This window comes from Lycorma delicatula, chromosome 4, assembly GCF_047948215.1.
Source record: "Lycorma delicatula isolate Av1 chromosome 4, ASM4794821v1, whole genome shotgun sequence".
Lineage (NCBI taxonomy): Eukaryota > Metazoa > Arthropoda > Insecta > Hemiptera > Fulgoridae > Lycorma > Lycorma delicatula.
The window spans coordinates 16,755,435-16,771,293 of record NC_134458.1 but is presented as its reverse complement, the minus strand read 5'-3'; the positions used below and the strand labels follow the sequence as shown (position 1 = coordinate 16,771,293).

The 15,859-nt window shown below is 36.8% G+C and overlaps 1 protein-coding gene across 1 annotated transcript in view; it reads left to right on the top strand.

Annotated features, from left to right (window-relative positions):
* The window catches only part of LOC142324298 (histidine decarboxylase-like), a 124,461-nt gene that overhangs the window by 83,358 nt on the left and 25,244 nt on the right, over positions 1 to 15,859 (top strand). The window contains exons 12-13 of the mRNA XM_075365226.1: positions 86 to 269; positions 14,408 to 14,569. Coding sequence (XP_075221341.1) covers positions 86 to 269; positions 14,408 to 14,569 — 346 coding nt within the window. The remainder of the gene's footprint in view (positions 1 to 85; positions 270 to 14,407; positions 14,570 to 15,859) is intronic.

Here is a 15,859-nt window from a genome sequence, read left to right as displayed (position 1 = left end):
AACCATGAATATAGCTTTAATATCAAACTATCCTTAGTATCAAATTCAGAATCAATTGCATTAATGTTTGTTTTTCTTAATTTAGGGAGTCAGATTAGCACAGAAATTTGAAGCGTTTGTTCGGTCAGATCCAAGGTTTGAAGTTCCTGCAGTTAGGCATTTGGGATTGGTAGTACTACGATTAAAAGGTGATAATGAATTAACAGAGCGTCTCCTGAAACGTATCAATTCCAGAGGAAAATTACACTGCGTTCCTGCTTCGCTAAAAGGTCATAAATCATAATAATATTATTAAATTATAGTAATTTATTTTGTAATTTTTTTTAAGGTATTGAATGATCATTACTTAACAACCAATACAATACAGTTTCACAACTACACTATATGAACCCTGCATGTAGCGTTATTTAACTCATCTGACCAGACTTACACAACACATTTTATTTATTCTTTAATGAATTGAAAGTGAATCTGCAGGTATGTAACAGTAATATATTTAGTATTTCAATACTTATATATTCGTAGGGTACAAAAAAATTATTATATAGAGTATCATACACTTTTTTAAGTTATTTAAAATAAACACTTGTTTTCCATTAGGCCTTAAATCAGTTTGCGAGGTTTGAGCATTTCCTTCCAGAATACTGTGTATTTCAATCTTACCAATGTATTCAATTGTTGAATGTTAATTTATAAAATACTTTTATGTATTATCAAAATGGTTAAAGCAATCGAGTGTCATTGTTAGGATAGCTAACAACTAGGGATTAAGACTGGCTAATCGAAAATAATAATGATTTTGATAATATAATGTTTATTTATATACAATTTGTTTAGTTTCATACAAATAATACAACAAATGCAAATCAAGCAGATATTAATTTCATATTAGATTGGATAGATAGCTTTATTTCTTATCTTATTAATCTGATGATGAGATAACACGTAATGTATAGAATTTCATTTTAAACTAATTATAATGTAAAAGTGTTTCTAAATATTTGCTTATGCTATGTTGGTTTGCTTGGCATTTCTTTCGCCATCACCCCATTCGGTCACCCTAAAGCATAAGACCGAATGTCTGTGCCACAAACGGCTACTGAGCAACGAAACAGTTTAACGACCAGTGTCCTAACTAGCTCCTAGAGTTAACCTAAACGCGTGAGCGGAATAAGCGTGCTGCCCTACACCACTCGCTTGCGTGTCCCACCGCCCACTTGTTTGTCATATATCACTAAAGTGAGTAGGCGCACCCCGTCAACTACTAAAACATATGTGACTATCAGTAATTAATTTATCTCATTAAAGACAGCAATTAACTGCCACGCCTAGGCCGCTAAATGCCAGCAAGTACCTGTCCACCATATTAAGGGGCTTGGAGCCTTAATCTGGCTGGTAGCCAGCCATATCTCTCGGTTAGTTTCCTACAGTAGTGCAGTAGGAGTCTTTTCCCTTAGATAAACTACTGATGCTGGTTGAACAAATCAACGGCATCAATGAACTCCCACAGGTAGGAAGCCGTAGGAAGCTACCCTCGAGAAATGGCTGACCATCGGTCAAATATAGTTCCAAGCACTATAATATGGTGGTGCTATAATTTTCTGGCATTCAGCGAGCTAGGCGTAGCAGCAAATTGCTGTTCTTGACAGAATAAATTTTAATTTATTGACAAATCATATATTTTAATATGTAGACGGGGTGCGCCAACCATTTTAGTAGTAACCATTTTAGTAAGTGAGCGGTGGGACACGCAAGCGAGTGGTGTAGGTCACAACGCTTATTCCGCTCACGCAGTTAGGTAAGCTCTTGGAGCTAATTAGGATATTGGTCGTTAAACCGTTTGAAGCACTGTAGCCGTTTGTGGTACGGACATTCCGTCTTATGCTTTAGGGCGACCGAATGGGGTGGTGGTAGGAGAAATGGCAGACAAACCAATCTACAGTCAGCGCTTTCCACCTCGGCAAGAGCATTTAAAATGCAATGCTCGGTGTCAACCTCTTTCATGAACCCATATTGGCCTCGATTTAGAAATGAGTTCATATCGATACTTTTCCAAAGCTGTTGCACAACCAACCTTTCAAGCAACTTTCCGATTACCGGAAAGAGGCTGATGGGTCACTGCTGATCTCACTCGGATCCTTTCCTGATTTTAAGACCACCCTCACCAAAGCCACCTTCCAACAAGTCGGAACGCAACCCCTTAGCCTTCCGCTCTGGATGTCCGCAACAATTCACCTATCGGACAAGTATTCGGCGATGTTTCCTGAGATAAGCGCTAATCCCTTTCATTGCCAGCGCAGCCATGATGGAATCCCATGTTAGTGGCCCAAACGCATTGCGCACGTCTAAGAGAATTAACATTGGCATTGTTCAAGTCCACCAGGTCCCCTGTCTCTCATGGGCAGCCCAATTCACCACCTTCCGAATTGCCTTCATTGTGGAGTGACCCCGCCAAAAACCATACTGATTTGCATGGATGCCCGCACCCGCATTAAGCTCCTCAACCACACGAGACGCGAGCATCCTCTCAACAGCCTTGCCCATATTGTTTATTAGGCATAACGGCCGGTACTCTGGATTCACTTCATCACCACCTTGTTTGGGAACACCAATCGTGAATTTTTCCAGCACTCTGGAAAACACCTATTCTCAAGTCCATAGTTAGCAATGTCTGTTATTTCCCATGGGACTTTTTGACTAATCCCTTAATCACTGTGGCTGGTATGCCATCAGGGCCAGGACTCTTTTTGTCTTTAAGTTTTAGGATGGTCGAGATTACCTTGTCCTGGATAAAGCGCTTTCGGTCACATTCAACATATTCTGAAGCACCACTATCTTCCCGAGGGAATAGTCTAGTTATTTGTTGTCTTGAACTATCCTCCGTGAGTACAGGTAGGCGCGTACCAAACCGCTTCATAACGATCCGATAGGTCTGCCCCTACGGATCAGAGTCAAGCTCACCGCTAAGTTCTCGCCATTTGTTTATCTTCGATTGTTCGATCTCAAAATTCAATGAACGTCTTGCAGCGACATACGAGGTGTGTGAGAAAAGTAATGAGACTGACTTTCTATTAAACAAAGTTTTTATTTTTTTCAAACAAGAATATTTTCCCCTTCAAAGTAGTTACCTTGAGCAGGTATAAACCGGTGGAGTCGTTGTTCCCAGTCCTGGTAGCAACGCTGGAAGGCTTCAACTGGTAGGGCTTTTAACTGGTCGGTCACCGTCTTTTGAATGTTCTCCAGAGTTCCAAAATGACGTCCTTTTAAGACATGTTTCAATTTCGGGAAAAGGAAAAAGTCACAAGGACTCAAATCAGATGAATAGAGGGGTTGAGGAACCGTAGGAATGCGTTTTGAGGTCAAAAATTCCTTGATGGAAATGGCCCTGTGACACGGGGCATTGTCATGATAAAGCATCCACTTGTCTGCAATGTCTGGTCTCACGCGAATCACTCTTTTCAGCCTTTCAAGGACACCTTTTTAAAACACTTGGTTGACAGTTTGTCCTGAAGGAACAAATTCTTTATGCACGATATTCCTACTGTCAAAAAAGGAAATCAGCATAATTTTGATCTTTGATTTCCTCATTCGACATTTTTTTCAGTCGAGGAGATGACGGAGTGTGCCACTCTTCGATTTACCGATTTGTTTCAGGCTTGTACTCAAATACGCGTATCCAGGATTCATCACCTGTGATCACACGATTGAAGAATTCTTGCTCATTGTCAATCCTCTCAAGAAGATCAACGCACACGTTTCTTCGATTGTCCTTCTGTTCCGTTGTGAGGTTTTTCGGCACCAATTTCGCACAAACCTTTCGCATGTCCAAATCGTCTGTCAAAATTTGATATAGGGTGAAAGTGTTTACATTCGTTCACTCACCATCACCGTTCACTCATCATCTTATTGTTAAACGACGATCTGATCTCACAAGAACCTCACATGCTCAACGATTTCGTCATATTTTGAAGTTGAAGGTTCCCTAAGCGAGGTTGATCTTCAATATGTTCTCGGCCTTCCAAAAATTATTTGTGCCAGCGGAAAACTTGTGCTCTTGATAAGCAATGTTCCCCATAGACCTGTTTCAAGTTTTCAAAGGTCACACTTCCGGATTCCCGAAGTTTAACTCAAAACTTGATTGCACAACGTTGCTCTAAATTCCGATGCTCCATTTTCGTAACACACAACAAAAACACAACTTCACTGATGGCGCTGTCAAAAATAATGTATTGGCTGAACGGAGTTGAAATTGGTACTAAGCATGTGGAAGGGATGAACAAACCGGTCTAGCACAGACCGGTAAACACAGCGTTGCCAGATCGCTCGCAGTGTTATCAATCTCATTACTTTTCTCACACCTCGTATCTTCTCGCGGCGTCTTCGTAATCGACCCCTCCAGCTACTCTTACCTGCTGCTTTCGGCATCGTAAACGCTGAAGTTCCCGCCTCATCTGCGCAATTCGCTCCGTCCACCAATATACTGGGTGAAATCTATTATTACTCTGTGGGATCTGCGAGATCTCATGAACTATCAGATCCTGGAAGATCTCCGGTGATAATCTCTTCCCGTCACTGATTTGTCGTGCCACCTTTAAGACCACTATTGCCACTTGTTTCTGCGTCAACCTTGGTGGCTTCTGCGAGGCAACCGCCCGAAGCTATGGTTCATCTATTTCAAGAAGCGTGGCGAAACGATCGTTTACTGACTCATCCTGAAGTGATCCACATCTGGTATGATCCCACTAACCGTCCAATATGGTCAAGCACAGGACCGAAGTATGCCCTCTTGCCTCATAAGTTAGTGTTTGGTAATTTAGACAAAAAATCATCATAAGCTCCGAAAGGACTTCGCCTCTTCTGTTCGTACAAGAACTGCCAGCGACTACAGTTTTACAATTCAAGTCGCCCATCAAGATTGTCTTTTTGGGCGATCCGGCTATGACGTCTTATAGTCTGTACATAAACGCCTCAAATTCGTGAAATTCGCAGTTTAGGCTGACGTAGGCCCCAATCAACAAGGCTTCTGGTAGCTCTACTGCTATCACACCATCTTCTCTATAAAACAACTGCCAGTCCCACCTGAGATTCTGGATGGCGACGTCGCCAATCGTATCTGAACACCAAACGCTTGTGGCCGCTGTAAATCTACTAGGCTCTGCTGTTACGAGGATGTCTGCGCCGAGACCCCTCGACGTTTCCCCCACTAAATCGTGGGAGAAAATACTACGGTTTGCGTTAAATAGAATCAATTAATCATATTTATTTGAGCCACACATCGCACCTCCGGTGCGGTGATCTACACTATTGCAGTCAAAACATCTCTTTCCTTCACGGCATTCCCTAATCTGGTGGACTTAGCCACCGCAGTTGTAAAACAAATCGGTCTTATTGGGACCCCGACAATCAGCACTCCTGTGACCGGAACCCAAGCATCTGCAACAGCGATAACTTTCTTCCCTGATATACGCTCGGCATCCCAACCCCGTAGGGGGAAGACACCCACCTTGTGACGTTACCGGTCGCCACACCACCCCCTCCGTTCAAAGCCCTGAGGGGCTTTACCGGAGGTCGTTTGTAGACCCTCTAACTGATTACACAGTCATCAGGTCGGGATGCTACCGATGTAAATGCCTCGGCAGACATTTGCATCAACAAAATATAAATCAAATTTTGCCTTCACGTAGGCCTCAAACGGACACCTTCACATCCGACCTAACATGATTCCCTCAAACTAATTAACCAAAACCGCGGAAGCGCGAACCCCGCGCCTAGTTCAGATTTGACAGCACCGTTCGTGACTGTGAATGCCACAGAAAACGAACGAGTTTAAGGTTAAATTAGTGCTACACTCATACCAATCAAAATTATGTGTTACGCAACATAGAAATTCAGACCTACACCCAAATAAGTCGACCAATTTAGGTCACCTAACAAGGGCAACGTAACCTCATTCTGGTCCGCGCGGGAGCCGGGGACAACCCGCGCACCCCCACCCGGTCCCATCATGGTGTCATGTGTGGCATTACCAAGTCACGATCAGGATCGCCCCCGGTCGCACGGGTAACCATACTCCGACCGTGCAGCCACCCCCACCAGCGGGAGCCCCAAAGCGAATCACAAACAATACCAATATAACCGTGGCACGATGCCAATGCGCCTCCCTCCAACCAACCCATTGCCTAAGCCGGAACCCTAGCCACCCGTGATCCTACTACGATCGAGTACCTCGATTAAACTTCCTACACCCAGCAGGGTGCAGACCTACACCCAGCAAGGACGTGAAGAAAACCAGCTACTATAGACCATTCCTCGGGGATCATTCAGTTAATAGGGAGATCCAGAAAGGAATGTATTCTCTCAAGTTCCCTAACAGCTCGGGAACGTTCGACCTAGTATCGGGGACAGACGTAGAGGACGTAGTCCACTGTATCATCAGTTCCACAATCCGGGCATTGACTCGAATCCACTAAACGAAACTTAGCCAAACTCGCCCGAAAGACACAATTTCTGGAGAGAAATGTCTGATATACCGATTGGACGAGACCCATCCAATCGAACTTTAATCAGACACTATAGGAAATATACCATGCGTGTAGCGACCTGTAGGGCATTCGTCCCACCTGACTTGCCAAGACGCAAGGCCCCTGTCTTTAATTTCCTGCTTTCATTCTGACGTTAATAGGTTATTTACCTTGGAAACGTAGCGTTCCTTACGCTGATTACCCAAGATATTTATTGGTTTGACTATAACAGACTGCCTCCCGCGAGACTGTTCTATAACCTCGCAGCAAAATGTCCGCGCAATAACTGAAAGATATGCGGTGAGCCCAGACAGGCGCAGCACACATCATAATCGCTTCACTGACACCTTTGTAAAGGATACGCATGGTACGGTAATTCAACCTCCAATCGGGATGAATGACTCTACGGGTTCCATAAAAAGCATCAACAGCCTTTTTTGCTACATACTGTAAATGTTCCTTGAACCGAAAATTCTCATCAAGAATAATACCCAAGTATTTTTGAGGCAACATCATTGTGGTTTTCTCTGGGCTCAAAATCATCTTATACTGGAGACTCCACCATCGGAGTGTCTCACAAGCATGTGCAGCTTGGAGCTCTACCTCATTACGCGAATCCCCTTCAATCAGTAGCATCGTGTCGACAGCATAAGCGACGACACGACAACCACATGGCAACTTTAAACGCAACATCGAATTGAATTATATGATCCAAAGAAGGGGACTCAGAACACTGCCCTGAGATCATCCTTTAGTTAAGGTCTTACGAACCTCCGAGCCGCCATCATGCAGGGAAACGGTTCGATGGCTGAATAACTGGATAGCACTTCTAATTCATTTCGTGTACACTTACGCTTCTGTATCTGAAATAGGGCAGAGGGCCACCATAAGTTGTTAAATGCCTTGGATATGTCCAGAAAAATCCTTAATACATTTTTACATGGACTAGAGGAAGCTGTATCCATTACTTTCAATATGGCATCTTCAGTGCTCTTGCGCAGACAGAAACCATACTGGTTTTCCATTAGCAAATGATTGGTAGACAATCTAGCATTAATACACAAATATAGGATCTTCTCACAAACCTTGCCAATTACAGGCAAGAGCGTTAGTACACGGTAAGAAGAACTAACACTAGGATCTTTGTTGCCACCTTTAAACAACACCAACTCTCACGTTTCCAACATGCCGGAAAGTGGCCGGTGAAGAGCAACCTGTTATATATTCTAGTTAGAAGACCAAGGACTACTGGAAGCGCTCGGACGAGAAGTTCCACTGTGATACAATCATATACGGGGGCCTTGTATTCTAATCTCCAACAGTTATTATTAAATTTTCATCCCCTTTTATGTGTTTAATTGCTTTATCAATTTCTTCATATGCATAATCTAGCTCATCAATATCATGGGCAATTGTAGGTGTAGGCATATAGATGTTAACAATTGTTGTTGGCTTAGGTTTTGATTTTATCCTGATTATAATGATTCTATCACTATGCATTTTGAAATTCTCTATTTTCTTCCCTATCTTCTTGTTCATTATGAAACCTACTCCTGTATGCCTTCTATTTGACACTGAGTTAATTATTCTAAAATCACCTGACCAAAGTCGTTTTCCTCTTACCAACAAAACTCACTAATTCCTACTACATCTACATTTAACCTACTCATTTCTCTCTTTAAATTTTCTAACCTGCCATCCTTTTTTAGACTTCTAACATTCCACGCTCCAACTTGTAGGATGTTATTTTTTTAATTTTCTGATTACCCCTTCCTTAGCAGTCCTCACCCATAGATTTGAACTGGGGACTAGTTTACCTCTGGAATATCTTACCAAGGAAGGCGACTCCATCTTTATTACATGAAAATGTAGAAAGCTAGATTTTCTTGGAAAAAAAACAGCTGTAGTTTTCTATTGCTTTCTGCTGGGCAGTACTCAGAAGATTAGTGATATTGATATGGCCGTTTAAGTCTTCCTGACCTACATCCTTAACAGCTCCTGAAATAGCTGCTGCCCTCTTTCAGGAATCATTCTTTAGTCTGGCTCTCAACAAATACCACTGTGATATGGTTGTATCTTCAGTCCAGCTACTCTGTATCACTGAGCACTCAAGCCCTCTCACCATCGGCAAGGTCTCATTATTCATAGAGAAGGTATTACAAAATATGCATGCTAAACTTCCTTAATAAAATTTGTAATGTTTCTTTAACATTTTTTTGTTGTACTTACCACTAATGTAACAAAAGTTATATTAAAGTAAAGTCTGGATGGTTTACACAGTCATTTACTATTCATTTTATCACAACAGGTCATTAAACACAACAGAACTAATTCATAGTAAAACGAGTGATTACATCATGACAATAAAATTCACCTATTCAAAACTATTTATTTCAAAAAATAAACATTTCTAATGTTACTGTATGCAAGATTTAAATATTGGCAAATTTATGACAGCAATTTTAATTTTAAGGGATTATAAGAAAATCAGGAAATAAATAAGAGGATTACTAACAGATATTGATAAATTTTATAAATAAGATTTATTTATTCATTAGAATCTACCAGGTTCTTGCAGTAACTAAAGTACAACGGAATTGTATCTTGTATAACATTAATACATGTGTGCTATGAAAAATTAAATTTCTGAAAAAACTGTAGGTGGTATGACATTTTTATTATTATTTTTCAAGTCAACACCAAAAAGTAACATTTTATCATAAATTTTGCAATTGTCAATCTTATGTCAAACTTTGAACTTGAAGTTTATAAAAAAAGTTTTTCTGAAGTAATTTTATAAATACCTGGTCAAACTTTGTAATGTATTAAATCAGCATAAATAATTTTATACTGTAACTATGCACATAATAGTGGCTGAGTAATGTATGATGCATGGTGTGCACTTAAATACTGGTCACCTTCATATCCCATCTTTTACGGAAAAAGAAGTTTGATTTATACAGACAATCTTTTAATAGGGCATTTTTGGCTCAGATTTAATATACGGTATACTTTTAAGGCTTGATTGCATAACTTCATTGAATTATGTACTTTTTTAAATCTATGTCTGAAACATAACTTTCCCATCACATTTTCAAATTATTGGAGACAACACTCTTTTTCAAAAGGGGTAGTGATAAAATTAGTGTAGCTAATTACTATTCTGTAATGACAATATTATCTGTTATCTCTAAAGGTATTTGAGGAGTTCATTTATAATCATATATTTCTTCACATAAAATTCAACAGTGATAGCTTGGTAATATGAATTCTATTCTGAAAAACCTGTTATCTAATTTTCCGAATCTTACTGAGTGTAATGTAGATGGAATCTCTCAGAGAGAACAAATTGATGCTGTCTATATTAACTAAAACTTTTGCTGCAGTTAATTATGTTGCTATATTAAATACATTTATTTTAAATGTACTGTTTCCAACAACTTTATCAAATTTTTCTTTTTCACTTTAATAAACAGGAGGTTGTTTGTTCAACTAAAATTACCATACAACCAGGGGTACCCCAGATTCTAATTTGGTTCCACTGCCTTTTTTACTGTTTATAAATCATATTGTATCATGTGTAAAATCATTATTGTTGTTCACTATTTATTGCTGTTAATATGGTTTAAAGGTAAACAAGATCAATTAAGATTGCTTTCTTAATTTTATAGGACATGGAATAATTGTTTATTTGGTCTGAAAACAGTAACTTTTCTTAATGTCAACTTTTGAAACTCAAATCACTTTTGAAAAAGATTGACCATTCTGTTGATGTTTGTGTAAAATTGGTAATCAAGTTCTGAGATGAGTATATGAAAGTTGGAATTATCTTTGACATGAAAGATGAAGATAATCCTAACCTTTTTACCTTCATGATGATGATGATGATGTTGTAGCTTCAGGAAAAATTTTTTTTTTTTACCTTCATGATGCAAGAGCAACAAAAAATGACTGTCAGATCTTTACTAATAGAAAGGATTCACGGTTTTACAAACACTGACTATTAAAATACGTTTTATTTCTCTCTTGTAGATTGTGGGAGGAGAATGAGTTCATAATTTGGTGTATTTTTTGATATTCATATTTAATGTTTTGAAAATGTGCAGACATGTTTTAAAGTACCTCTCTTTTAAAGTGTTTTAACAAGCAAAGAATCAATGTACCTTATTGTCAGTTGATGAAGTATTTTGGGATAACATTCTTTAAATTAAAAAAGAAATTTCTTCTGTCATCAACTACTGTTGGTATGTTTCAAGCTATGATGATAACAATAATCTTGACATAATAATAATCTCTTTGCATTTGGTTTATTTTTATAACACTGGTCAACATAAAATTCGGAACTGAAAAGGGAGTAGGTGTTCTACATAGTATTTTATATGCTGAATGTAAATATGAATTCTGAAACAACCCATAACCTAATGTACTTAAGTTACAACCCCTTAAATTTATTTGTTCCATCACTGGTGGAACAAATAATACAAATCAGTTAGTACATTTGTATGTTTGCTTATTCACATCTGATTTATATTGTGATGCATGCTGTAGACCTATATTTGGTACGTAACAGTCAAATGATGTCATTTCATGTCAAGCCAGACATGTATGGACATATCAGTGAGATACGTATAAACATGTCAGTAATGACTGATTCAACGTGAAGAAATTTTCTTCAGTATGAATTCAGCTCTTGCTATGACTTGATGTGTTCTTTAGTTGTGGTAGTGTTTTATCATACACATATTTTATATGTGTTTTATCATACACATATTTTAAAAATTTCATAAGTGATGCCATAAATTTAGTTAAAGATTTTTGACAGGACAACTTTTGGTATTATTTTATTGAAAATAAATTTTTTCAATTCTGTGTATGTGTGTGTGTGTGTGTGTGTGTGTGTGTGTGTGCGCGCGCGCATGTATGTTTTTCATGCTGTGTTTTATTGCATTCCATGGTGAAACAATTGTATGTAGTACTTTAAGTAATTAAGTATTTATAAATTATAACTTAATTATTTTATATAATTAAGGAAGTATTTCCCTAATATCTAAGTTTACTTTCATTCATTAAAACATTTTCAATTTTACAGTGAATAAAAATCAGGGTTGTAAAAACTCTACAAATATTTTTTTTTATGTCTGCAGAGAATTCACCACGAAAAGTCAACGAAAACTAATACTGAATCTGCTGAAAACTGCTTACAAACATTTTTTTGACTGTCCCTCGGGAGACTGAGATAAATCCTGGGCTCCACATGTAGCATGCATCAAGTGCTATGTTAAAGTAACCCAGTGGTTAAAAGGAAATTTGTCTTTTAACCTCTCTCTTTATCTCTTTTTCCTGTTTAGCCTCCGGTAACTACCGTTTAGATAATTCTTCAGAGGATAAATGAGGATGATATGTATGAGTGTAAATGAAGTGTAGTCTTGTACATTCTCAGTTCGACCATTCCTGAGATGTGTGGTTAATTGAAACCCAACCACCAAAGAACACCAGTATCCACGATCTAGTATTCAAATCCGTGTAAAAATAACTGGCTTTATTAGGACTTGAACGCTGTAACTCTCGACTTTTCAAATCAGCTGATTTGGGAAGACGCGTTAACCACTAGACCAACCCGATGGATGTTTGCCTTTTAACCTATTTAAAGAAAATTACACAAAAAGGCATTTGCTTTTTGGCATGCCTATGATTTGGCAAGAGCCTAGTAACCATTATGACTGTTATTTTTGCTTAACAAATGTTACTGGTTTCAGTTCAAACAATAAAAGGAGTATTGCATACCCAAATGTACATTCAACTATGAGGCCAGTACTTCATGGTGTTGATTTACTGATTCTAATTGCTCCAACTTCTTGGAAAGAAATTTCTGATTCCCCAGAAGGCTCATTCGATGAATCCTCTACTTCAATAGATATTAATTACATTCCAGAAGAATTAAATTCTCAACCTCACCCCATCACACAAGCAGAACTGAGCAACCTAATTTGTGACTTGTATTTGCCAAAACGACACGCAGAACTCCTAGGTTCACTCTTAAAGACAGGAATTTATTAAACAAGAATACAAAATTTCAGTATATAGAAATCAAAACAAAGATTTACTGAAATACTTTAGAAGAGATGGTTTAATTTGTTCCTGCCATGATAGTAGGGGACTAATGTTTGAACTGGACATTGAATGTGTTATTCATGATTGGCGTTTATTTATAGACTCATCAAAAAGAAGCTTAAAGGCTGGGTTGTTGCATAACTCAAATAAGTTTTCTTCTATACCAGTAGCACATGCTGTAGGAATAAAAGAAATATATGAAAGCATGACAAATATTTTAAAAGCTATGGTAAATCATTGCTGACCTGAAAGTTATAGGGCTTCTTCTTGGACTCCCAAGTAGCTTTACAAAATATATGTGCTTCTGTGTTTGTGGGGTAGTCGGGCTACAGATAAACACTACACAGTTAAAGGCTTGTCAAAAAGAAATCAGTTTACACCAGGAAAGAAAAATGTTGTCAATATTCCCCTTTTCAAAGCAGATCAAATTGTTTTACCGTCTCTACACATAAAACTAGACCTGATGAAGAATTTTGCAAAAGCATTAGATAAAGATGGAGATGTCTTTAAATATTTAGCTGAGTTTTTTCACGATCTAGTGAAGCCAAATTAAAACAGAGAATATTATCAGCCCACAAATAAGAAAATTTATTCATAAAAATATATTTGACAGCAAACTGAATCCTAAAGGAGTAGCAGAATGGAAGTCATCCAAAGATATCGTTACGTTTTCTTGGAAACAAAAAAAACTGAAAACCATGATTGGCTTATTAATGAACTCTTAGTGAATTACAAAAATTTAGGTTGTAGAATGTCATTGAAAATTCATTTTTATCATTCTCATTTGGACTTTTTCCCTTTAAATTCGGGTGAGATCAGCGATGAACAAGGAGAAAGGTTCCACCAAAATATATTGCAATGGAACAAAGTTATCAAGGCAGATGGGATGAATCTATGATGAGTGACTACTGCTGGATGATAAAAAGAGAAGATTTCACTGAACACAAAAGGAAATTAAGATAAACGTAAATTTCTGCAAAATAAAGGTAGGAATTTTAATTGTAATTATTATTATTTTTGTATTCTATTATTTAAGAAGTTTCTCAGTATTTTAAAGAGTCGTACTAAAAATGTGAGGGTGATGCAGAAAAACTGATATCATTTTAAGATTCAGCACATAAAATACATTCTAGTTCACCTACTTTTATCTCGGTTCCAAATTATTTTTCTTTCTGTTGACCTGTGTAATTGATACAGAAAAAATTGCGCATAATTAATTGTGCATCATCCTCTTACAGTGGATGTTGCAGAGATCTTATAGTCTGGAACATAATGAAGACATGAGTATATTATAAAATAATTACAAGGCTTTAGGTGCTTGAGGCACTGTTGAGAGCATAACAAAGTTTGGATTATATTTATTAGTTTGTTTAACGTATGTGTTTAAAGAAGGAAGTCTCTTCTGATATTTATTGCTGGACAAATGCAATCTGGAAATAAATAATTGATATGGAAACGTAAACGTATTTAAATACTATCTAGTTGATATTAAAAAGCTATATTAATATTATTACGAGTCCCTGCCCTAATGCATTATTGATATTTGATTTTTATTGTAAATGCATATTATTATTGTATGTGCTGTGTTTTTTTTTTTTTTTTTTTTTATTGTTTGGGTATTGGTTTGTTATATTTTACTACTTTTTGTTTTCTTACTTTAAGCTATTATTTATTGGAATTTGGGCTTCTTCAGTTGTGTGAAATTGTTAATTTAAATAAATAATTACAAGTGCATAGTTGTACTGATCTAACTGCATAGAGCTATTAATTTTTAGGGCGTTATGTAATCCGTTTTACTGTTACATCTCAGCAAACAACAAATGAGGATATAATACGTGACTGGACTGAAATCCACACTACAGCCACTGAAATATTAAAAGAAGTTGCTGGAGAGCTTACAAAGTTACCATCAATGAAAGCCAAAGTTCGATTAGCAGGTTTGATATTGTTTCATATTTTTTATATTACATTAAAAAATTAGTTCTATTTTTAATGGTTTATTTGTTGATAAAACATAATTTGTTAACTAGTCTTTATTACTGTACATCATTTAAATTTAGGATAAGAGGCAATAATGAGATGAAATTAATTTAAAAAAATTATGTTTATTCACTTCACTGTTCATATTCTTTTTCAAAATATTCCATCTGATTTTTTAAAAGTAGTTCCCACAACCAATAAAATGTAGAAAATAACATACTAAATATATTTATTTGTAGTTATTTACCTTCACAGATTTTAAGATTTATTTTTCTGATTATAAACATTCTGGGTCAAAATAGAACATCCAAAATTCCCCTGTTGTCTTAATGTTTTCCTACACTTAACCTTCATCTTAAATTTGCCCTGTTTGTTTTTTTTTTTTTTGCTGGTAATGCTGTATTGTTTTACAGCATCACAAGGTGACAGTTAATAAGAAATTCACTAGCATTATACTCAGTACTTAAGTTTCTGTGAAGTAGCCTGAATGCTGCCATGTGGAATTTTCAGCTGTTTGGCTGTCATGAATTTTATTACAACAGTATTCATGCCCATTGAAGGCTGTTGTGTCAATAAACATATTGGATAAGTAGAGTAACTCTATATATCCTACTCTACTGCTCATAGTAGTATGATATTATGCAGTTTCATTATGAATAAGCTAACATTTACTATAGGATTTTGTTATGATTGAATACTCAAGTCTTTTAAAATCATTCTGCTATCTGAACATGGGATTAGTTCATACAGAATAAATGACATTTTTAAGTCAATAATTTAAAATGAAAGTTCTAAAAAGAAAAGCAGATAGAAATCCTAACATAGTTTTTGTAAATTGCAGATCAATAGTAACTACTGCTGTTTACTTTATAAAATGTATGTCTGACCCAAAACTTTAAATGAGATCAATATCATAAAATTAAATAAAAGTGATGAGACTTTTAACACTTTCATATACAGTATAATTTAAGATTAGCTTATATGTTGCAAGAACACTTGTAAGTCATGAACACCCTGCTACACTTAAGTTATCATCTCTATTGATTTTTATTAATAATAGAAATTATAATATCCTCAAGTAATACTCAATTTTTATAAGACATCCTCGATTTCCTATAGTTTTAAAAGGGTGTGTTACATATTGTGAAGAGCATTATATTGTTTTACTGGGCTTTACGTAACTATTTACTACGGCACTTCAATAAAAACTTAATGAATTTTTCAGCTACTAAACTATATTGATTACA